Source organism: Pseudopodoces humilis, chromosome 1 (genome assembly GCF_049639895.1).
Source record: "Pseudopodoces humilis isolate 2021_Gansu_Grassland_sample_001 chromosome 1, ASM4963989v1, whole genome shotgun sequence".
Taxonomy (NCBI): Eukaryota; Metazoa; Chordata; class Aves; order Passeriformes; family Paridae; genus Pseudopodoces; species Pseudopodoces humilis.
Window position 1 is genome coordinate 132,715,773 of NC_142200.1, and position 25,927 is coordinate 132,741,699.

The following is a 25,927-nucleotide window of genomic DNA, read 5'->3' on the forward strand; positions in this document are numbered from 1 at the left end:
TAACTGAATGTGAACAAAATTATAGTATTGAGGTGCATCCAGTCAAATACACAGCAAATACAGTGCTCCCCAAAAGATATACAAATGTGTTTGAAGAGTTTGTACATGCAGGTGAGCGGGAGCATGTTAAATAAAAGCTGAAATGTAACCACAGGCTATGGTTTTAACCTGCCACGTGGTATGGTTCCTAGTTCATCATCCTTTTCTGTGTCTTAAATGTGCCTAATGTAGGCTAATAGATTTCCTTTGGGAGCTGAATTATTTAGTAAAATTAAGCAAGTTTTATCTAGAATGAAGTGTCCTCAATATTGAATGACTTTTGCTGAATATGTCAGGTAAACAAGTGGACTAATACATCCTATACTAATGTAGAAACTCACAGCTGACTTTTATTTCTGAAATCAAGTATGTGCTTTATTCAATTTGACCTCTTCTGTCACTAAGTGTTTGAAAATAGTGTTTTGCCTCAGCCCTGTCTTGCACTTTTCCAAAACTGATCTTTGAACACATGTTCAACAGGAATTTAACCTTCCAGCTTTGCTAATATGTCAGAATGGCCTTGGTAGGAAAAGAGCATTAATTGTCTGCACATCACAAATCATACCAATTTTGTTCTGTTGGCTCACAGCCTATCAAGTAGTAGACAGCCCGTTTCTCCTCTCTTTTATATTATAATCCAGGAAAAACTATAACTGTCCTTTTCTGTAGTATTGCTAACATTTCACATGCTTATAATAACCCCTTTTATTAATATCCTGTAAGATAAATAATTTTTATACTTTCAATTTCTCTTCGCACAAGAGACTCTCCATTTCTCTTATCCTGCTTTGCATCTTTTTCTGAACTGCTGCTAATTCTGTAATATCCTTTGTAGAAAAGGTATGACCAATACTGTGCAGCTTCCTAAAAGTAGTTTCTCTATTGATATTTTTAATAGTAAGTCTGTTTGTATGTATAGCCTATATTAACTTTCCCTGAGGTTTTTTTTGTCTTTCTAGTTTTTCTCTATTTTGCAACTGCTTCTTGAAAAGATTTTGTGTGGGTATATAAAGTTCAAATTTCTGCTTTCTTTCCTTTTTGCCTCAGTATGTTCCAAGTGGGATCATGACCAGAAGCAGAGTGAGTGCGAGATACTTTTGTCAGATTATTGAATGAAAAGGGCTTGGAGTGCTTGCATAAAGGGAGCCTTACCATATGTAGCACTCTTCCTGTTATCCTTAGGAGGTGGAATGAAAATGGGGGGATTAAGGTAACTCAGAGCATGACTAAATGTTGTTAGGTTGTACTCTGTGTGCTTGCTTTACAGATTAAAAAAAAAAAAGTTTTTAGCACAATTGATGGGGTAATTCTGGCAGACCCAAAATCCGGTTCTAAGAGAACTAAATCTAATTAATTACACAACATATTATAAGCAGTTATTTATGAAAAGAAAACTTGTGTAGAGAACACCATGGAAACATATTGTTGAATTCAACAATAACATGGCTTAATTTACATATTAATTAACTTTAATTCTACAAACTGAACTCCTGATAATTATATTATTAGTCTGTTTAGTCACAGTAAATATGTGTTGTTTCCCCTCTCTCCGATAGACCTCAGTACAGAGATTGCAAATGAATATGAGAAGCTCTTTTTTCCACATAGAGCAACTTTGCATAAAATGATTGTTTGGCAGGGAGATGAAAAGATGGAGGAGAAAAAATGGCCTTGATAACTTCTGGAGGAATAAAAATCATCTGTATAACAATGTTTTCTACATTTTACAGGAGGAACATGTCTTGTGGGAAACCAACATCATGACTAATAAGGAATGGGTCAAAGTGAATATACAGCTACCAACAGGGCTAGAAAATATAAAGGTATGAATGAAAAAGGCATGTGCTCAATTTTTGAAGATGCTTTACTTCATTGTTTGTAAATCTTATAGGAAGTCTAAAAATTTGTTAATATTGTTTTGCTATTTTTTCATTGCTTCAATATAAGTAAATGTCTGGTTGTAGCACAAGGAAGCGTCTACACAAACATGACGTACAGAAGCTGCTGGACTTGAATAATATGCAAGAAAGTGAATACAAATCTCATCTGATTCTAATTAGTCATCTGAGTTAAACTCAGGAATTACCAAGTCATTTAAATGTATATATATTATTGAGATGATGTAAATGATCTTTGTAGAACTTCAGTGAAATGATGTAAAACACTAATTGAGAAGATACCTTCTTGAAATTTCAGACACAGAGATAAATGCTAAATTGCAACTACTTAATTTTATATTATTTTACAAGTTTCCATTTTAAGTAAATTTTCATTTACAGGGTTTTTTTTTTGTAGTTCTGTAAGAAACCATCATATTTTACTGCTTCAGCGATCAGCTGAAAATATAATCTCCACGAAAGGACAAAAACTAAGCCCACTGCAGGATTTGATGTTTTGACAGATGTTAGAGTGAATGCCTTTCAGCAAACTAGTAGATTCTAAGCATGTATTGTTGCCTGTCTCTCCTTTTCTCACAAGGATAATATTGAATAAACAAACAGATGTGTAATTAAGCTATCTATAGTATCTAGAAATAAATAAACAAATGCCTGCTCAGGTTGCATGTATATAAGTAGGAAGCCAAAACTATATATTCTTGTACAAAGACTGCAAGGATCCCTCCACTCAGGGAAGAAAACCTACTATCTTTAAATTTGTGCTCATTTCATATTTTCAGCACAACATTTGGCTTTTTGAACTGGTAGAGAGAGAATGGAAACTATAAGAAGACTTTTTTAATTTTGAGGAAATTTTCTGCAGTGGAAGATAATGACCTACATAACTCTTACATGTTAGAAAGAAAAATATCTCTTGAGATTTCACTCCAACCTAATTCCCAGGCTTTGGGGAGTGTGCTAGACCTTCTGCTTATTCTCCAAATCACATCTGTTCTAGTTTCCTTCTGTTTTGTCAGATACTCTTACACAGTGCTTTCTGACCCTTGCACATAAGTATTTTCTGAGACTCACACTTTGGTCATGTCCCCACCTGTCAAAACCCACAAATCCATTTTTATTTATTCCTCCAGCTCCTGCTCTTGTTTCTCATTCCTTTCTTTTATTGCCATCCTAATCTTTTTGATGAATCCAAGCTTTCTTCCTCTTGCTTGCTGCTTTAACTCAGGTGGAAGAGCACAAATGGGATAATTTCATTGCTTTGAGAGCCAGCAGAGATGGGCTCCACCGTGGTCAGGAGCAACAGATGTTCTGGAACTTCGCTGCTATAAATCAGCTTGTGCTAAATCTGCTCAGAGCAAGGGAACTCTGTCAGAGAGAGAAATGCTCCTTGAATGTCTGTGTCTATGTCAATAGCAGTAAAATAAGCAGGGTGAGGGCACAGACCCAGGATTGGTGTGTGATTGCCCAAATAATTACATCAGCATGGTTCCTAGAAAGCTTTTGACATAAGCAAATTGGCCACCTCCCATCCAGTGCCCAGAGCCGTTCCAGGATTACAAGCAGGTAGGGAACAACCCCACTGCAGAGACTGGGTGAATCCATTTTATTTTAGATGACAAAACAGTTCTTAAGCTCTGCTGTGCCAGTTGGTGTCTGAGGGCAATCTCCAGCCCATTAATGCACTTCTAACTGGAAATTTTCTCTTGGGGATAAAGTGAGGTTTTGAAGACACTTCAGAAAGGAAGATGGAGTCTTCAAGACATTAAATTTCAGGCCACCTTTCGGGGACATTAGTAGTTTTTAGCTAAACGTTCATGAGATTAGGAGTTTTTCTTTAAAATAGACATTTTTATTTTTAACTTCATTCTTGGAATTCATTAAACTTCAGCTTAATTTTTTCTGTAATTTCAACCTGAGATAGTCATATAAAATTTTAGACTCTGATTTGAAATTTATCACAATTTTGCAATGGAAATTATGCAGCACTTTTTGCACCTAGAACTGTTTTGCATAAATAAAAATCAGTTTCAATCTGTTGTCTGTTAATGCAAATATTTTAACTGTAACAATTGACAGCTTGTGTTTAAAGGAGCACTCCAGAGCAGGGAAGGCTTCATCTGCTTGAATAACATCCAGCTCTTGGATGCTGCACCATCAGAGCCACCAGGTTTCTGCTTCTTGAAAGACTCCACCTGCAGGGATGGGCAGCCCATGGTGCCTGGATCAGCCGGTGAATCTCACCTGGATTGCCCTGATGGCAGCAATGAGGACCCAGCCACCTGCTGTGAGTGAATCCCTTTGCTTTAGAGGGATGCTCTGCTGAAGGGTGTCGTGAAACCTAAATGGTTCTGTTCAACAAATCAGCAGAAAAAATACTTTAAATTTATATGGCTTCTTTTTTCCAGAATATTTAATGATGTGCAGGTTAGAGAAAATGTTCATAGCATTTTCTTCTTTCCATTGCTTTGTGCTTCTCTCTCTGGCCTCAGCATTATGTTTTAGATAGAGCTAGTAATTTGTTTAATAATCTGCTGAAATGCAACATTTGCCATATTTTTGCTTAACTGTATTCCCGACATACCACTTTTATAACCTCTACTTCCTTAATTTGCAAGGGAATGAAATCTGCTTTGGGATTTGTTCTCTGAACAATTTTCTAATTTAGACTGTTTGTGAATTACTGTCAGAAAATGCATTGAGTGGCATGATATTTGCACCATGATACAAATCACTACAGAAATGAGCCACAGTTCAGAAGGCACATCTTCTTCATTTTATTTGCTGCTGAAGGCAACTTTGCCTAGAAGCCATAGTTTCTACTGTACAATCAAGAGTAAAAAGAAAATAATTAAAATTGCTTTAAAATGTTTGTAATAATTCTGAATAATTTTAGATCTCCATGCAAAAACATCTTTAGAGACCGTATAATTTCTAAAATTATTATTATAGGGCATGCATAAGTCTTTATATATTGCATATAAAAATGTATTATCTGCATATGTATTGCAGATAAAAAATGTGCACATATTTAAGATACTGGTGATGATATATATTGCTGCTGGGAGGCACCAATTATAATTTTGTGTACTGCTGAAGGTAGCAGGATGAAAAACACTGATAATGTTTTATTTTCTAATTGCTTGATGAGACTTTAGGAGCTATTTGTGACTGCAAGCCATTTTTTTAACTCACAGTCTGAATCTTTGTTTTTCCTTTTACTTAAATAACCATGCAGAAACTGTCCCTGGAACAAGTAATATGTGCAAATGCTGAAATAACACTAAAAAGAGGAAGGTATATACCATTTTATCTGTGATAGAATCTAGGCAAACATTAGGGGCTTCCTCTCTGAGAGGTCTTTTGGATTTTTACAAGCCTTGACCCTGTATTGTTAGCTCTGTCTGTCCTACTTCCAGTGGTAGGAGTGTGGAGAGTACTCATAAATCCTTTGGGAGGAATGGAATGAAAGTGAATTGTACTTTCAAAGCTGGACTTTATTTCTCAGCAATTTAGAAATCCTGCTTCATGACAATAAGAGAGAATTGTGATGAAGAGCAACTGGAAATAAATAAACATTTTTAGGATTCAAAGGATGATGAAAACTAATTGTTACAGTTGAAGGGAGCTTCTAATCATACTACTCTAGGTGAAAATGAGGGTAACTCCAAACATTTACAGGTCTGTGCCGCAGACACTGGATATTGACACCACGTAACTAAAAGATTACAAATTACCTAGATCTAGTCAATATTTTAAAGATCACAGTAGAATTTTTGGGAATATTTCTTCCATCATGGTAATGTTGATGGGACAGAAAAAAATTGAGATTTAGTACAAGAAGGAAAAGTCAGAATGACCTGATGGTCTAAACACTGTCCTTTGTGGAATCTCCAGAGTTAGGGTGCTGGGACGAGGAATGATGAGAGCCACAATCAGTGCAAAATCCTCTTTAATAGCTCTTCCTAGAGCTCCAGTCTCTGCTGCTGCTTCTGCAATTAACTTTGGTTTTTCTACTGCCACTGATTCTCCACTAGCTCCCTTCAAATTAAAGAAATTAAAGAAACTATGACTGTCATTGTTGGACATGAAATGATTCACAAAGACACAGCTCAATGTGTGAGAGGAAAAAGAGTGTTATTTATTCTGTGGTTTCAGTATTTATAGATTCTCAACAACGACCAGGGATTGGATAGTTAGGTTACCACCTTCCCAACCACACTGGTCATGAGAAATGTCCATCAAAAGACATTTCTTTAATGGAATGTATAAACATCTATGTTTATAGTTATTTTCCTGGGAAAGTGGCGAGAAACTATGAAAACAAGATCAGAAAGCTTAATTCTCAGGGTGACACTATGACACTCAGTTGAACCTGAGGTACAGGGATTGTTTGCTTAACTATGTTGAGATAGTCACAGCTTGAAGTGGTATCATTTCAATGGAGCAGTGCACAAAAGTATATTCATCCCCCAAACAGAAGGTGGAAAAAGGTTCTTTTCTAAAGTGTAAGTAACCAATATTAGTTGCTTATTTGTCTGACTACTGGCTGAGAAGAAAGCACAAAGAAAGTGCCATCTTTAAAAAAGCAATGACTATTGTTAAAGTTAGCCCATTTTAATGGATAATATTGTCTTGGATACATCCTTTCCAGAAAACAGGTTCCTAATGGTATATAGCTATTCAGCAGTTTGGTCAGCTTAGAAGATTCATCTTCCAGACACTTTCCAAAGTATTGAGCTAAAAAGGTGTAAAGAAAAAAAATCTTATTTATTTTTGTCCTTTGTTCTTTTATTCCTATTATATAAATTTTCCACAAGATCTTGATATTGTCCTCCATGATGTTTAGAGTTGAGATTTATTAGTATTGATTTCCAATAAAATTTCCCATCTATTTCAGTGATGCATATTTTAGCCTTTATTAGGTCTTTTAGCATCTATCCTTGAATACAACCTCAGTAGTTTCCTTTGCTGAATTGTTCTCAGGTACTGAAAGAGCTGACAGATCTCCTACTGAACAAAAGCAAAGGCAGACAGCTGTTACTTAATGTGAAGGATTCTACTCCTTTAAGAATTTCTTCATTTCATTATAATAAGGCATTTAAAAATAATGTTTCTCTTTGATTATGTTGTTTTGATATGAATAGGATCATAACACAATTTATTACAAGAGCAAAGACATATATGTTTTACAATACTTCCTAATCTTTCTGATTAATCTCTGCTCATTTATATAAATATATATTTAATTCTACAAGCCTTAAAAGTCTCAAAAATTAGGAAATTGTCTAGGAAGCACTTACACACATGAGTAACCATCTTTATTTTAGTTGTTAAAATCTATGAATCTAATGGAGTGACAAGTTATGAAAGTATGGAATTTACTATTAAATTCCACATTTTCATTATATCTTTTTTCACACCTCTTATTTGGGATCACTTCTAAATTTTTCATTTCAATGAAATATAACAAATTATGTAAACCTATTGAATATATTCAAACAGAAGGTGAAAGGCAATACTTGGAAAATTTAAAGGACTATAAAGATCCCTTTCACGCTGATGCTTTTTCTTAATTTCCTACCTATTATAAAGGATGTTTTGTACTAAATACTATGTTGAATAACTAATATTTCAAACACTATACTTCTTATTATTTTACATTATTTATACATAACCTTCACAACACTTATAAGACCATAAATACAAGTGAATCTGTTGCTAGCATTTCTAGCAGCTTGGAAACAAGTCTAGGAAGCACTTGTTATTTTCAAATAATATCACACTTTGATGCAGTAATGTTTCTGGAAATTACCTGCTCATCAGCATCCTTGCAAATTCAAAATTATTCTGGATGGGGTCATCCCACAAGTATTTCTGAAAGCGAATCACTTAATTTTAATTTTCCACTTAATTAGAAGCTTTCTTAAAACAGCCATCTTTCCTGCTTCTGCTTTTAATTTAACACCTCTAGTATTACCTCAAATATTCTCAGCTTTTCATAGGATTTGTATAATTTATGAATATGGAATATGTAGAATGAAGGAAATCTGTATAATTTTAAAGCCATGTACCTTTTACTGCATTTCATTTACAGTATAGCAATTTATAGTTGCAAATGAAACCATCCACAGCAGATGAACACAGATACAAATATTTTTATTACCGTTCAACATTAAAGTGGAAAGAGCACTTTTTAGTCTGAAACATTTGTTTGAGTTAATGTTTGTGTGTTTTGTGACACTGAATTTGCCTGAAATTGTCATTGTCTGTTAATGTGCATGTGGAGAACAAGAAGCTACACAATTTTCCCACTTTGCTGCTGACAAGCACTGTGTAGCATTGCCTTTGTGTTTCACCAGAGCAGCTCCAAGTAAACGTGACCTCTGCAGACCAAGGGTGGACATGAGATCCTCTTAAGCTCTCTTAACCCTAAGCAAGGGAACTGAGTAGCCTCAAAAGGAGGTGAGGCCATCTCACCTATGAGAGTTATGAGTCATCTAATGACTTATGGCATGAGGAAGCTCAGACAGGATGATCTATGGTCGTCTGTGATATTTCTGTAAGAATCCTTTAACAAATTCCAGGTAAATAAAATTAATCACAAACTGGTAGGGAAAGTGCACAGACACTCAGAAAGAAGGTATATGTGTAACTCTTCACTTGTACAAAATGACATAAAATTTTAGCCAGAAATTACAAAATATTAATAGCAAAGAGATTCTTTGTTTTCTGTTCATAATGATGATTATTAGCTCAAATTCCAAAGACAATTAGGTGCTGCCATACTGAATGAGGGGAGCAGCCCTCCTCATTCTATACTATTGTTCAGGGAAACACCAACCTGATGGAGAGACCAGCTGAGTGTCCCCATTTGTGTTCATTTGATTGAGCTCTCAGTGCAGGGTTGAAAATCTTTATGCAGTTGCAGGCTAGCAAAGCTGAAGCAATATGACTTAGCTGGTAACCCAGCCTAGTGAACAGAACTGCTTTGTTTTCCCCTTTGAGGGTCATGAGGAGCTGGGATAGATAGAGTAAGCTAGTCAAGGAAAAAAACATTCCCATTTAACCCCCATGTGCTTTTGAAATATGTGCTTTGTTTTCTTTTTTTTGTTTGTTTGTTTGTTTGGATTTTGGGTTTGTTTGTTTTCTTTAGTTCTGTTGGGTTTTTTAAAATGTGTTGAAAAAGGTTTGTATTAATTGAAAAATCTTTTCAGCGTATTTTATGGCTTTAGTATGGCATTTGTGTGTTTTCTGTGACACTGAATTTGCCTGAAATTGTCATTATTTGTTCATGTGCATGTGGAGAACAAGAAGCTGCACAATTTTCACAGATTTTGCTGTACCACCATTATGCAGCCAAGTGCACCACCATGAATGCTCTTCCTACCTTTATAATTGTGTTCAGACTTGAGTAAAGTTTGAAAAAATGACTGGACAAAACCAATTTGGTTTGGGATTATGTTTTGCTGTGTGTGCATGTCTTTTTTTCCCCCATTGCTTATATATTCAGCCTAAACAGTCATTCTTGAAATTTGAGAAGCTTTTGGGGAACAATTTTTTCCTGGAAACATCACTGGATTTTGTAGAAATGGTGTAATAATTTACTCCTTCACTAGTTAAGATATACTGATATATACACATTAAAAAATACAATCAAATTTGACTTAATGTTAAAATTAAAGCAAGTTGTTTCCTTTCTATTTTCCTTTCTGTTTTGCTGAATTATAAATAGATAGAGGTCCAAAATAGAGAACTAACTCATTTTCCATTCAAAATGTCAAAACCTATCTGCAATTTGAATCCATTGAAATCTTCCTAGTGAAATATAAAACATAAGCTCTGGTGCCAAGAATTGCAGTAGGAAGGGACATAATATATCAGAAAAGAGCTTTATGTCAAACTTAACTGTAGTATGACTACTCAAAAACTATAGGCTGTGCAGTCACTTATTTTGCTACTATGGATAGTAAAAGATTACCTATAATCCCTTGAAGGTTCAGATAAAAATGTTGAATGTTTGATAGGAAAGGCACATTTCTTAAGGTTTATTAATGTTTGAGGAATGAGAAAACATACTGAAAACTGTCTTGGATTTGGGTTTTAGCCAAAGTACAGAGCATTTCTTTCAAGCTTGATTAAACATTTACAAGCACCCCTTAAGTTTTTAGAATTAAGTAGGGATGAAGTTTAAGTTCGACTTCTAATTTTGACAAGTGCATTTCACTCACAGTTGGAGGTTAGATGTTCTACAACATATTTACACTTTTAAATTAAAGAATCACTTCCAGGTAATATATAGGGGAAACACTTGGGTTTGGTAATTGACTCTGGTCAGTGTTTCTGCAAGACTGGGGGGCTTGTTTAGAGCTTTAAATTTCTAGTGGAAGACGTAATAAAGAACATTTAGCATCTAAAGTGTGGTCAGCATTATCATATTCAGTTTCCTCTCCACAACCCAAAAGAAAAAACCCAAACCAACCATCATAAACAACAAAAAAACAAATCCAACAATGAAAAACAACAACAAAACCCCCAAAGTGCACCACTATGAATGTTCTTCCTACCTGTATAATTGTGTTCAGACTTGAGCAAAGTTTGAAAAAATGACTGGAAAAAAAATTGATTTGGGATCATGTTTTGCTGTGTGTGCATCTCATTTTTTTCCTCCCCTGCTTATATATTCAGCCTAAAAATTGATATTTATACATTTCTTTCTACATCTGTAGGGTTGGAAGAAATTGTACTACAGGCTACCAATGTAAGAAATACTGATTTCACCACACCTCTCCTCCTGTTGAACATCAAGGGCAGTGATGGGCTCTGATCACACAAAAGTTGTCGTTTTTATGCATAACAAATCTTCTTGAGGTCCCAAATTATTTCAGTTTTAAAAGAAAATAATAATTAAAAAAAATGTTTCCATGCTAAATACCTTTCAGAGCTCTAAAATAATAGTTATTGGTACTATCTTGATCTTAGTTTCATATTTAAACCATTATTTTAACTTTTTTTCCTTTGGTGCCTATAGGGTCATTTATGGATGTCTTTTTAGATATTATTGTGCAGACACTGCAGTCAGCTATTTATGCAGACCTTTTGTGGGGTTTAGGGAGGCCAGGAGAAAGAGATATTTAAGCAAAGAATGTTTGCTGTTTTGTGTCACATTGGTTCTCTCAAGACTGCTTAGCTAAGGAACGCAAAATGCCTAGACATAGTATTAATTACCAAAACAGCTTAATCTTGAATATCAATTTGCATATTCAACCTTAATGTACTAGCAATTGAAGTCTAATTAAAAGATACCTTGTGAAAAGCATGAAAATTTAATTAAATAAGTTAACTAAGTTTCATTTTTAACTAATTATGCTGCACTAAACAGAAAACCATTCACCATCCAATTTTAATGTATATGGTGAAGCCAGATAAGAGACACTGATATTTGTGGTTTATTTTGTACCTTAAGATTTAGCTGCTTAAATAACCTCCTTATTCCTGGGAAACTTTTACTATTTAGCTTTGCTACAATGGTGCTTAAAGAGAGATACATTTCATTTTGGTTTGATACAATCTGAAAATTGGAGTAATATGTATGATTGTGTCTGAGGCTGATATGATCAGACAAATGTGCCGTGGGAACAGAATGTGACAAATCCAGCTCTAAAATAATGGTTGCAACTGCAGTAAGTGACCCCAGGACTTAAGTGTAGTGCCTTGGGGAGCTGTTCTGGACCAAGAAAGAAAACTCTTAGTATATAATTTTCTTATCAAAATAATTATTTGTACTCAATCAATGCATTGTAATTTTGTAAATTTTGTACAATTTGTACATTTTTATACAATTTGTATATTTCATTTGTAATTTTTATACAATTTAAATTGGTCTAATCCATACCAACTTAGAAAATGGTCTTTTACTTTGCAATAAAAATTTCTAGGCATTCTGAATAATTGATAAATTTAAATCTCATTTTCAAAATTAAATTAAATTAAAGCTTAATTAATCTTTGCTTTCCATATATTTTAAGCTCTAAATACATTTGATTTTTATCACACATTCATAATTAAATTACTGGTACAAATCTTCTTTAAAAATATTTAGTACTATTTTTCTAATATCTCAGCAACCTATGTACAGATCTTTACTATGTTTATTCTCTTACAGATAATTTGTTTCATTGTTCTGAGTTTGATTAAGAAAGGAAGGGTCTTCTCCACCTGTTATCTGTGTTCTAGAATTCATCCATCTGAATAAACTGAAATACATTTGTGCTTCCTCAATGCTCTTAGTACATCTAAATACAAAACAGTCAGAGTTGTGGCATTAAACTGTTGCATCAAGCTAAACTTATTGATCTCTTGTTGCTGTTGTTCTTACCACAGCTAATTACACCTTATGTGATTTTGAGACTGACCTTTGCGGATGGAAGCCACTGAGCAGAGGTGATGCTGACTGGAACATCATGAAAGAACTGGCTCCCCTTGACAGAGAACTCCTTGGCAGAGGCCATACAAATGCTATGGGGCATGGTGAGACTCACTATTATTTTTCTCCTTCTGTCATGAGAATTTCTACTTGTAAACAGTCACAGACTGATAATAAAAACTGCTTTGAAATGGATGCCACACAGTATGTAGATAAAACAGGTAACGTGCTACAGAAAGCCAGTCTGTTGGAGATGCTCTTTGTCAGCTGTGATCTAGTTACTGTGTCTTTGTAACCCTTATTTTTGTATGGCACAATCACTGAGGTATGAGACTTAATGCAGTATTTTTGAGATACTGACCTTCGAACTGACAGCTGACTTTGTTTGTGCATATCATAACCGTTGTTTACCCAATATTCACATGGGGGCCATTCTTGGAAGCATTATTTGCACAAATAGCTTTCTGTAGAGTGCAGTTAAATTAATCCATATTGTCTGGGAAAAATAGAGTGGGTATAATTTCCTTTAAAGAGTTGTCCTTCCTTGAGCCTATATTTGCCATATGATGCATTGAGCTGGAAAACCATTTTATTCCAGAAGAGGGCTGTTAAAAATATTTTTCCAAAGTGAAAATGTTATTATAGCGCACTCCATAAAGATAAAACTGCCAAGCATGTTTTTCACTGTCAAATAATATTGACAAGTATTCTTTGACTTGAATTTTATTAAAATGCATCTATTGCACTGCTTCCAGTGGAGATAAGATTAAAATCTAGGTCCAGAGCCCCTTTAATTTAGATTTAATTAATTATGTATATTATCATCAGCCAGACCTCCACACTTCTCTTCCATGTTCATGCTAAAGAAATGTGACATTTGAAGTATTCCACATCAAGCATTCAAAGGTATAGGACCTCCAGGATTAAATTCACCTGAGCAAAGAGTAGTGGGTGAAGTAGTGGGTAGAAGTGTGCTATAGAATCATGCTATAGAATGATCCTAAATGAATAGTCATATTTTTTCCACTGATCCTCATGTGATGGAAGTGCACCAAAGTTGCTACTCACTTTTCTCAGCAGCAGTATGATATTTCATTTTATTGTCCCTGTAGAGTGGGACTGGATCAGCATTACTTTATGTAAACACTACTGTGTTACAGGTTTCAAAGTCTCAAAGCTCCAGAAGGGCGCACTGATCTGCCTGTGTCTTTCTCTGCTCTAGGTGCTGCTGAGATCTGAGGGATAATGTGGTCAGAATGAAGGCTGCTGGTAGCCTAAGTATCATATTTAAATCACCCATATGGAGCTATGTGCTTCTTCACTTCAGATGCTTTGATACCTGAATTATTACGCATTTGTTTCAGTGTTGCTGCAGGTTACTATGCCCCATCTCTCGAGCCCTGTAACATTGCATTCCCTGTAAAAGTTAGCTGAAAAGGTATTTCTGAGGTGGTTTTGTACCAATCTATCATTGTGCCTGCTACAGCCACAACTTCCGAATAAGGATGCCAGAATCTGAGGAAGTTTTAGCCGACATTAAATCACCATCCTTCAGGTTGCAACTGTTCCTTTTAATACTAGGGAGTGCTCATCTCTCTTCTCTCCTGGGGAGGGCAGTAGCAAATTTTGATTAATGAATATCTTAACAAGGCTACAGTAGAGCCTCAGCTGCAAATTAAAAGTGGGTCCTTTGAAGTACCCATGCATTCCAATGAGGGGAGCTTCCCTCATGCCGTGGAATGCAGCATTCCTGTTTGTACAGGGAGCTGGAACGGTCCCCTCTTTGTGCCAGCTTTGCTAAAGCAATGCCATTATTCACGTGGGGCTGGACCTAACCCTCGGCTTCATTACGTATCCATGGGAAATAAATGGCTAAGGAGTATGACTGCGGCAGCACAATAGCTGATTTTCCAAGATGTAAGGCAATATGTGTAATATAAATGCTCAAAAAAGACTGAGCCTTTAGTGTTGTTTTGCATAGACTTTCATGAAAAAGTCTCAGTATTCAGCAAAGGCAGCACTGACGGCATTCAAAATATGCTGCTTTAGGGCCCCTTGAAAATGTTTATCCTTCCCTACCTTTGTCTGAAGCACATCTGCTGTAGTTCAAATCCAAATGCAGTGCATTTGCCAGAGTTCAGATTAGATCTTTAATTAAGCTTTCATCCCCACTAGCACAGACAACAATGTCAAGTCTGTGGACCCCATGAGAAAATATAGCTTATTCCATTGGCTCCTGTGGTCTGCAACATTGTTAGCATGCTTAAAAGTGGCCGGGCTGCGCTGAGAGTGAATACGGTACCCTAAAGGAAATAATTTCTGGTTTAAATTCTGTTTGAAACATTATTTAAGCCAATTAAAATGTGTCCTTTAGGGATCTTGGCTGAGGTCTCTGTTGTTTGATCTCCAGGGTGCTCTGTGTTGCAGCTCCTCTGCTCTCCCCAGTCCATGCAGAGAGTGGATGGGCAATGTGTGAAGGTAATGGGTAATAATTGTAATGCTTTAAGGTTGGAGATCTTAAGGCTTTTGCTTGAAGAGAGCAGATAAAAATACTTCCAGTGGATCTGCACAGTAACACTCTCAGAGAAGCAGCATCTGAGCTGCCTTTGAGGGGCTCCGCTGTCATTTCCTTGGGCTGAAGCGCTCACAGGCACCACGACAGGGTGGTCTTAGCAGTCTGTCTCAGCCAACTTTTGGGCTGCCCAAAATGCTTTATTTCCTTCTCCCTCTCTCCTTGCCTTTGGAATCAGTCACGATAATTTTACAAGAGGGAAGGGCCAGGAGCATTTAGCAATTCTGTTTTGTCTTTGCCCACCTAGACACTGCTTGTCACAGCCTGTTACAACACTCTCCTCATTATGCACAGAGACTGAACTGATGGCAAAGCAGTTTAGAGTGTTTTGATCTATAAATAAGCTTTATGTGTCTCATGAAGCATATAGTTATCTCTCTGAGCTAGCTGTTTGCCATTGGAGCATGACATATTTCTCATACTTCAAAATAAAATTTATTTATAGGGGCCTTCATTTACTTCAGTGGATCACATCAGAGGAGCACAAAGATGGCCATGTCTCACCTGGGAAGCCCTTTCCTTGTCAAGCTTCCCCCTGGGCTCTCCTGCTGCCAGGTAACACTTGGATATTGCCTGTCCCTGTCTTTGTGACCCATCCCTCACCTCCTGCAAACCAGGCATTCCCTATGCTCTAGGTGTTGCTGCTGAGGGCTCTATTTCAACACCAGTGGAAGGAGTTACAGACAAATTCTTTGGGAGGATGGAGAAGCAGGCAACTTTTTACTGCTTTGCTGCCAATTTGTTCTATCTGATTATTACTATTCCTTCCTTAAGCACCCAGCAGGTGACTTGGATTTCAGGCTTTTGTGTGCTGTGGCAAAGGTGCCAGGACAAGGAGAAGAGGCCTCTGTCAAATAACCACCCTGCTGTCTGCAGGCAGGAAAGTCACATAACTTTCCATAGTAGGACACCTGTGGTTTGAAGTCGCTACACACATCAGGTGTGTCGGTGTGACCAGAGAGAATTAGCTACCCTACTCCAGACATGCACCAAATTTTAATTCATGGCTTGAGGAGGATGCTTTTTAAGCTGATCAGTGCAGTACTTGGGACTTACTGCGAAATGTGGTTTTTTTGTCAGATGTCTTGTGGCACTGCAGAGGAGTGCAAAAGCAACCAGCCAGGATAGTATTTGATCTGAAAAACTAGAAAGGTACCAGGAAAAAATGAATCAGAAGGGACAAAAAATAGAAAAATATTAGATGAAAAATGAGAATACATTTTTATAACTAGACTGTTGCTATTTTCAGCAAAATCTGTATTTTTAAAACAAAACTTGAAGAAATATATTAAATATGAACGGCAACTATTCACTACATTCACAGCAATATTTTTATTTGTCCTTTTGGACACTGAATAAAATTACTAGACACTATTCAGTTTTATAACTTTTTTTCTTTTTTTTTCTTTCCTTTTTTATTTTCTATTCTGAGACTTTTCAGTGTTTATGCCATACTGGGGAGAAGCTGTGTAGTTACAATGTGTTTTTCTTCTGATACTGTGTAATTCCTTTTTATTTAAAAAGTCAGAGAGAAGAAAAGGAAAAGACAGAGAAAGCTTGCCAAAATAATTTTATTTTTATTGTTTTTGTTTATTTTGTTTATTTTGTTATTTTTGTGTGAAAAAAGAGGCTTTAAAGAAGCAGAATAAATTTAGACTGGTTGCTTAATTCTTCAGACTCAGTGTAGAACAGAAACTGTTAATTCCACTTAAGAAAACTTTTCTCAAAAAGAAAAAAAAGTGTCAAAAAAATAATGAACTGCGCTTAGAAGACCCAAGAAGTAGCAGAATTTTGTTCCAGCAGGATCTAGGTCTCTTAGGCAATATCTTGTCTAAGGGACCAGAAACAAGTGCTAGCTTAGCTAAATCTGTTTTACTTGAAACTGCAACTCACTTGGACTCCACACATCAGTGAGTTACCAGATCTCAGCTGAATAGCTAGAACTTGCAGCTGAGGAGTAGAAGCCTCTGAAACAATTCAAGAACAGTTCCTTGCAGCCATTTAAGGCAATCTCTCATTCTTAATCTTCACATGATTTCTTGGTGTTACAAAACATCAGAATGAAATGGATGCAGGATGCTGCTGCGGGGAACTCAGAAGGCCTGAACCATCCCAGGGAAGCCCTGTATGCTGCACTGCCCAGCAGCCTTTGTACTCACAGTTCAGTTTTTTGGACAGTTTCAGCTCTCTTTTCTTGACTTTGATATTCAGTAGATAAGCACCTCTCAGATTCAGATTAATTTATCTTAGAAACCCTTAAGGCAAACTGGGAACCACGGATATGTGAATCAAAGAATTATTCTGGTAAGGTCTAGTGCAGAGTTTGGTCTGCACTCAAAGTCAGATGCAGTGGGGATGAACATATTTTTCTCTGCTTCAAAGTTGGAAAATAAACAAGTTTTATTACAAGTATACATGTATTGAATAAATTTAAAATTCTTAGATCCAACAAAAACTAGAACAAGTTCTTACCTAACTGTGTGTGTCTGTCAGGAGAGAGAGTGTTTCTGAGGACTGGAAGCCTGGCTTTCTGCCACATTATCCCTGCAGACTTTTATTTCTGGGAAAGAGCAACGAATAGGGGTTGCTCATTAGGATCTGTTTTGTTCTCTGCCTACTAATGTGAGATGATGCCCTCTGTTGGATGTCCCACTGAGAGGATAAAAGGATCCACACAAAGAGATTTATGTTTATTATTAGCTTTACAAGTTCTTTAGCTTCAGTTGTTAAAAAAAAAAAAAAGGAATTGAAGGGTAACAGATTTATATTGTGCCTTTCTGCTTAATTGAAGCTTAGAAGTAACTTCTTTCTGCAGCTTCTTGTAGCTAGGTCTTTTTGTAGATGGAAAACAAGAAACATCTTCATTTAGCTCAAGGTTTTGGAGTTGTAGAAGTAAATTTCTAGTCCCAGCTCTCTGTTTATGGCTCTTTAATGGACACAATAGTCATTGTATAGTAGAACATGTAGACATAAAGAAGGAAGGTAACATTATTTCTTACTTAATGAAAATACAAATTTGTTTGAAAAGCTGTTTGAAAGACAAAAGCCATCTAAATTGTTTAGAGTGTAACCCTTCAAACAGCTCATTTTGGAAAGTGTATACCTGCTGCTTTCTGTTTCTTAAGCTTTTTGCTGTGGGAATGAGTTACGTTAAAGTATTTAAATTTATTAATAAGGATCAAGATAATTTTATATAAGACATGATTTTCATGAGTGATGGTAAAATTAAATGTTGAGAGACTGAGTCTACCAGACCTGAACCCAGATGATATTAAAAAGTAGTAGAGTGTTTTAACAGGAATATTTCTGCATGACTGATCCAGCTCTTGTTTTACCTTCATGAAAAGTCAAGTATTATCAATATCAAGGCTTTTGCAGGGAAGTAAAGATACTGCAGTTGAAGAAATTTTAGTCTTAGTCTATGTGGAGAAGCAGGAAGGACTCTGGGGGAAAGAAAAAATTAATCTTTGAAAACCTTATTTCCTCACCTCAGTTCTGAGCTGAATTTTATCCTGGGTATTATTTAAAGAAAAAAAAAAAAGTATCAGACTTACTCTGTATTGCAGGGGAGTGAACTGTGATACTCACTGTTTTCTTATCTTTTCTGCCTCACAAGCAGCCTCATCCATATACAGTCTTTGTATTTTCCTCCTCTATACTAGTCAACTTACTTGTTTCAGGAGATGAATAGATTATTTTAAAAATCTGTCTTCAGGTCATCTTGATCCATGTTGATTGTGGAAATAAAAGATCGTAAGGTTTCTTTCATATGAGAATTCTAATGATTGCACTTCTGAGATTAACATGCCTATGAAGCTGCTATATATTCAGCATTTGTAAAGAAAAATAACCTTTGAGAAGTTTCTAAGTGGTTACTAAGATAAAGAAGTTAAGGGAAGTCATATTCAGTCTGCATCAGTTGATAGATGCAAGTTAAAAGTAAACTGCAAAAATAAGCTTTACTTTTAAATATGGTTTTGTCTTTAGACATGATACTGCTCCTCAACATGCTGTAATTTCAAACATCCCCATCTTTCATGCCAAATCTGTGCTTAGACCAATCATGTCATTCTTTGTTATAATGTACATATATTACTTGGTACTGAACTTATTGCAGATTGATTATATAATTTTTTAAAGCTTTTCATTAAAAACTCTTTCAACAGGTAAGATTTTGGTACCGGTTATCTCAGGATTCTCAGCTTTCTGTCTTTAAGAGGAGTGCGTTGAATGGAAGTTTGGAAAAATTATGTGACATTTCAGGATTGCCTGAGATGAATTGGACCAAAGTAAATATACCTGTAGAAAGTATGGCTGAGGAATTACCTTTTCAGGTAATTAGATATTACATTTACATTGCTTTCAAAAGATATTTTACTTTGGCCTTTACAATTAATTTACTTTTTATGATGAAATATTAAAAGAGAATTTCTATTCTTTAATGCTCATATGAAAAAGAATTTAATTCAGCTTTTTCCACAGGTCCATCTATTAAAGAGCATAGCCATTGTTTCAGTATTCTATGCATTAGGATAACTTTTTGTTATCAAAGAATCAAAGATTAACAAGCAACAACCCTAAAGATTATTTAGTTCCAATCCCCATTGGCAAGGACGTCTTCCATTTGACTAGGTTGGTCAGAGCTCCATCCAGCCTGGCCTTGAACACTTCCAGAGGTAGGGAAATTCCCTGGGCAACCTGTGCCAGTGCCTCACCACTCTCAAAGTAAAGGATATCTTCCCAATATCCAATCTGAACATACTGTTTTTAAGTTTGAATCCATTCCCTTGTCTTGTTATTACATGACTTTGTAAATAGTCCTTCTCCATCTTTCTTGTAGGCTCCCTTCAGGTACTGAAGGCTGCAATTAGGTCATTCCAGAGCCTTCTCATTTTAAGCTGAATAAACCAAATTCTCTCAGCCTTTCCACATAGGAGAGGTGCTGCATCCCTCTGATCAATTTGGTAACTGCTTCCATATTTACTCCAACATGTGCTGGAGGCCCCAGAGCTGGACACAGTACCCTACATGAGGGTCTCACAAGGGCACATTAGAGGGGCGGAATCCCCTCCCCTGCCCTGCTGCCCACGCTGCTTTTGGTGCAGCCCAGGACACCTTTGGCTTTCTGGGCTGTGAGTGCACATGGCCAGGTCATGTCCAGCCTCTCATCCACCAGCACCCCCAGGTCCTTCTGGGCAGGGCTGCTCCACATCCCTGCATCCCCCAGCCTGAGTGGATACTGGGGTCACCCCAGCCCAGGGGCAGCACCTTGTCCTTGTTGAACCTCATGAGATTCCCATGGGCCACTTCTTGAGCTTTTCCAGGTCCCTCTGGATAGCATCCTGTCCTTCAGGCTGCCAGCTGCACCACTCAGCTTGGTGTCATCTGTAGATTTGCTGAGGGTGCACTCGATCACACTGTATCATTAATGAAGATATTAAATAACACTGGCCCAAATACAGACCCCTGAGGGGCACCGCTGGTCTCTGATGTTCATCAGGACTCTGAGCCATTGACCACTACCTTCTCCATATGACCATGCAACCAATTCTTTATCCACCCAACAGTCCATCCATTAAATCCTTGTCTCTCCAGTTTAAGGAGCAGGATGTTTTGGGGGCCATGCCAAAGGCTTTACAGAAGTCCAGATATGGGACAGCCGTAACCCCTCACTGATGCAGTCACTTCATCATAGAGGGCCCCTGGGCTGGTCAGGCAGGACCTGCCACTGGTGAAGCCATGCTGACTGTCTCAAGTCCCTGTCCTCCATGTGCCTCAGCACTTAAAGGATCTGGAGGATGTGTTCCATGATCTGCCCAGGCACAGAGGTGAGGCTGACAGCTCAGGTATTTCAGCTTGCAATCCCTACATTTATTGTACCACACTGCTGACTTCATCAGGCATAGTATAGATGAACACAACTAAATCGTGTTGTAAGTCATCATATTTGGTAACCCTGAATAGCTAATTTCAGATATGTAATTTTTATGTGTTCCAACAGGAAGACCATTTATTCAATAGTGATGACTTTTACCAGTTCTGATTGAAGCAAGGTCATCTGGGTTGCATAACTTTCCCTAGGTAAAAGTAGTAATGGTTTTGACCTCAACCCCCAGTAGAGGAGCAAATTTCTGACCGGACCAAATCTCAGTTGTAGTTTTTCGTGGCTGATGTTCAGAGTTGGTTGTAGTTAGTTCCTGTGCAGATGTCATAAATGATAAAGGAATATATAAATAAGTGTGTATGTGTGTTTGTGTCTTTTTATCATGTCACCTTTAATGAATTAACTTTTTTTCTGTCTTTACAGATTATCTTTCGAGGTACTATTCTAACAACAAATGCTACTGTTGCTATTGATGATATCAGTATAACAGAGGAATGTGTAGTTGTGAACAGATCACCTCTAGGAGTCAGCCAGGAAAGTGAAGGCAAGTTTTGTGGTTATCAATACATTTTCCCCAATGTCCTCTATGTATAACTGTGATTTGACTGACAATTTGAAATTACTTTTCATAAAATAGAGGATAATCTGGGAAAAAAGTCACTGTAATCAATTATCTCCCTGGAAATGTTCCAGGCTGTATTGGATGGGTCTTTGACTCTGCCCATGGCAGACAAGATGATCTTTGAGGTCCTTCCCAATCCAAGCCATTCTGTGGTTCTATAATGAAGGCTTTTATCCTTGTGTTATGCATTAGCTGCTATAAGAACTTGGCACTAATTCTGCAAAGTGGGCTCTGGTGGGAATTTCCTGATAGCACTTACTATGTAGTACCTGCTCACATTCATGCTTGGATGCAGAGGCGGAAGCAAAACATCCTATACTTTCCACTAAAGAGCAAAATTATATTTAGGGCAAGAAGCTTCTTCCATCATTGCTGCTAAATATCTGACATATAATAAATGCCCACTGAACTTGTCTTTGTACTCACACTCTGTAGTCTTGGAGAGCCAATGGATGGAAATATAAAACAATGTACAGACTGCTGCTCCTGGTCCTCTTGATGCTAATGCCTGCTTTTCAAAAGTCAGGGGTGATGAGTTATAGTCATCAGGTATCTGAATTTAATATCCAAAAATTTAAAAGCATAATGGAGAGCTTCTGTGTTGTGTTTTTAAGGCTTCTCTGATCCCTATACACAGTGGGGTTGATGTATTTAGAGAAACATTTATTTGCTTTAATTGTTTTCCCTACAACTCCCTCATTAACCCATTAATCACAAAGATATAGTTTTTAGAAGGGACCTATTTTTGTAGAAGTCCCTGTCTGGATAGAAATATGAGCATTTAAAAAAGTTAAGTTCAGCAAAGAATAGGAAAAGCTGCTCACTATTCCTCTCACTTACTCATTTTCCAGGAATCTACTAAAATTCATTGAAATTTGGGTTGTTTTCTAGTGTGTACGTTGAGGTACAGGCTAGTAATGGTGCAGCACCCAGCTTTGGCTTCTTGCAGCTTTCACTGTGACCTGAGCACAGAGAGAGCACAGCAGAAGGGTTTGGTGGAACGCCTGCCCCTGGCTCCAAGGGAAAGAGCAGGGAGCTGCACCAGGAGCCTGGCTCTGTAACACTAAGGTGTATTTGATAACTTTTCACACAAAAGTCTGAATATTGTGCAGACTGAGACAGAGTTTAAGACCAGCAGACATTGAGATCAGCTGTGTTTCTTATCAGCTGTGATATAATCTAGCACACTGCTCTGTTCCTTATGCTGAGCCTGTTGCCTGTTCCTATCTATTAAAAGAAGATAAAAAGCACTTGTTATAATTTTATATACTTGTTGGTTTATTGACATGTCTTTTTCTGATTTTTAAGGGGAAACAGAATCTTCAGATGCTAATGCTTCATCCTTTTACTGTCCGGTGGGATTTTTTTCATGTGGGGATGGGCAATGTATTTCACCTGACAAATTCTGTGATTTTAAGCCTGACTGCCCAAATAACCACGATGAAACAAAATGTCGTAAGTGAAAACTTTAAAATCTGTGTTGTTAAGCTCCTATGACTATGTTTCTTTGTCCTATTTGCAATGCTTTTATGACTTCATAAATCTTGCAATTTAATTAAAAGTAAAAGCTCTTGAGAAATAGTTACTTCATTTTGATTCTGTTCTGTGATATTTTCCCCTTTTAGTTTCTGTAACATCTACTTCTCTCTCAGCATTAAAACCAGAAAAAAAGGTTTTGATTAATTATTTAGTAGAAGATGGTCCTCAAAAAATAGTATTCTATTTTATAATTCTAATGCACTGGTCACAGAGTTGCATTCAAATTGTATGTTTTATATACTTACTTTTGATGTGAAGATGCCACAGCTGTACCACAAGCCTGGTCACAGATATAACTTAATCTGAGTCATCATTTTCTGTTTGGATGTGCTATGACTCCTGTCAGGGCCACATGCCTGGGCTTTCTCTGCGTGGAAACAAGCACGTGGGAAGGTGGAGAGAGGTGATGCATCTCAGAATCCCTCTCCACTGTACAGTCAGCAGGGAGCTTGGAACTGTTTCAGGGTCTCTAATAAGCAGCTTCAAAAGTCTTTTTGATTCATTCAGTTTCCTGCTTTGCATAAGAAATCACAGTTATACTTTACACTTTTGAATATGAGTCTCTTGCTTTGAACCATCAACTTTACTGTAGAACTTGTGATGCATTTTCAAAAGGAGTAGCCATGAGCAATATTTAATGCAAGTTTTCTTTTTAAAAATAGAGCATGATGCTTTCTAGCACATTCAGCACAAATGACAGAAAAATTGTAGACAAGATTCTCAAATTATTTTCTATGCCCTGTTACGCATCAAAAACCATAAACTTCTTTAGAGATGCTAATATAATCCAGTTTCACTGCCATATTTTATGGTTTTTATTTGGAGATTTGAGAGTTGTTGCTCAGGTAAACAAACATCTATTTGACTATTTGCAGGTAAAAGAAATAATTACAGCTTCTATGAACTTTCTCTTCAATTTTAGCATTTAATCCACTTCAGCTAGAGCACAGGTATTGAGGGTTTTAAGTGTTAGAAAGACTGGTACCCAAAATATACAGAGCTTTGATGTATAAAACTGCATCTTGTTTTACTTGACAGCAGTTTGCCTAGCTAAAATCAGAAATTACTATTAGATGTTCACTAAGCAGAATATCTTTCCTCTTTTGTGCCAGAGCAAAGAAAATTCTGATGTTACTATAGCACAGCTGGGTTGGAAGGGATGTCTGAAGATTGCTAAGTGGTTAAACCTTAGAGTAGAATGCCCTGAGCTTGACAGAGTTAGGTTCTGAATATCTGTGGGAAAGGAGATTACCCAGCCAGTCAGGACATCCTGTTCCAGTGATTGATCACCCTTGCATTAAAACAAGAGTCTGTCGCTTCTCATTTCACTGGGCACAACGACAAAGAGTTTTTACTTCTTTACTGCTTCCCTCTCCATGTTACTCATCTTAAAACTCACATAATACTCAAATTTTTAATTTACTTTGTTTCATCTACTTATGATTACATACTTCATGCAGCATTGCCTTATGATAGTCTGGATTTTTCTCCCATTGCCCTTTTTAAATTCAGGTACAGGGTATTTGTTCTCTGACAAAAACATAACACTTCCAAATCAATAGTTTAATTAAAAAATGTTCTAAGTAGATTTAGCTGCATGCACTTTAGTTTTCACTGCACTGGGATAGCAATGAAGTGGTAGCTTTTAATCAAGAAAATTAACATCTGGTTTATGTGGCCATTTATATTTCCTTTTAACTATTCAGAATTTGTTTCCATTTCAACATTTAACCTTTGGCTGACGACAAATGTGCACCTAGGTGTTCAAGCAGTCCTAGACCACCCTTAATTACAAGTAGCCTTTATGGCAACTGATTTTGTTTTACATTTTTCCTCTAATTATATGACTGAATAAACTTTTTTCACAAGTCTCATTTGTCAAAACAATAGTTTAACAATGCCATGCTAAAGGTTAAACTTTGGAACCATTATATTTATGGTGATCTTTGCTCTAAGTATATTGCTGACTACTTATAAATCATTGTTATTGCTGAGCTGGCTCAGTCTGTGCTAGCACTACAGCTTGTAATGTGGGAAGCAGAATGTAGGTACACAAAGGGCCCTGCAAACAGTTTGGCAAGTTGTCTGTTTCCAAGCAATAAACTTGCCTTTCAGCACATTAATCTGGTAGCCTGCAGCACTAGAATAGCTCTTATAATTCTTTCCAAATAGTTTTTCATCATCTTCATGCTTATGTAGTGCATCATTACTTTCTGTATTTTCTTTGCACGTTCCTGCACTTGGATGCAAGAATTTCATATTTCTCAGACAATTTTCCTTATGTCTGTACTTGGCTAAGCACAGATTTTTGTTCACCTCTTCCAACTACATTGTTGCTTTCATAAATATTAACATTTTTTTCCCCACGGTGTTCCGTCTAATAGTGATTGCGTGCACCTTGACCTTGTTAATGTTTTTGTCTTTGTATGAGAACCAGGTAAAGATATTACATAGGCTTAAAATGTCTTCCAAAATATGTTTCATTTAAATCTTACAATCTTCAACTCCAGCAAGATGATTTAGTTAGATCCTCAGGTCCACTACATCTACTGAATAAGCCAGGTCTCCATATAATTTTTTTAACTCTCAGTATCAATCCTTGAGATATCTCTTGATTTTCATTTCCACTCAAATGAGTACCTTTTTTCTGTCAGGTCTGGGAGAATTCAGTTGAAGATTACCACTTCTGGGACTGCCAAAATGTTTTCTTTCTTCAGTGCTGCTACCCCTGACTATTAGATCACAGCTTTTCTTCTACAGATGAAGAATTTACTATGGCCATAAAACTTTTTATACTTTTTATACTTGACTTCCATGCATTAAAGCAGAGAAGAAATGTGACAGCCTCTTTCAAACTGCAGATTTACAGCAGTGACCTAACACACCTATCACATTTTGTGCTTGTGCTCTGGAAGATGAGTGTGTAGCATGACTTCTATGGTCTACATCC

The 25,927-nt window shown here is 36.7% G+C and overlaps 1 protein-coding gene across 1 annotated transcript in view; it reads left to right on the plus strand.

Moving 5' to 3' along the window:
• MALRD1 (MAM and LDL receptor class A domain containing 1) overlaps nt 1-25,927 on the plus strand; it is a 237,291-nt gene that overhangs the window by 25,356 nt on the left and 186,008 nt on the right. The window contains exons 8-14 of the mRNA XM_088057480.1: nt 1,770-1,862; nt 4,014-4,221; nt 12,318-12,464; nt 15,378-15,487; nt 19,099-19,266; nt 21,240-21,360; nt 22,747-22,893. Of these exons, the coding sequence (XP_087913606.1) occupies nt 1,770-1,862; nt 4,014-4,221; nt 12,318-12,464; nt 15,378-15,487; nt 19,099-19,266; nt 21,240-21,360; nt 22,747-22,893 (994 nt within the window). The remainder of the gene's footprint in view (nt 1-1,769; nt 1,863-4,013; nt 4,222-12,317; nt 12,465-15,377; nt 15,488-19,098; nt 19,267-21,239; nt 21,361-22,746; nt 22,894-25,927) is intronic.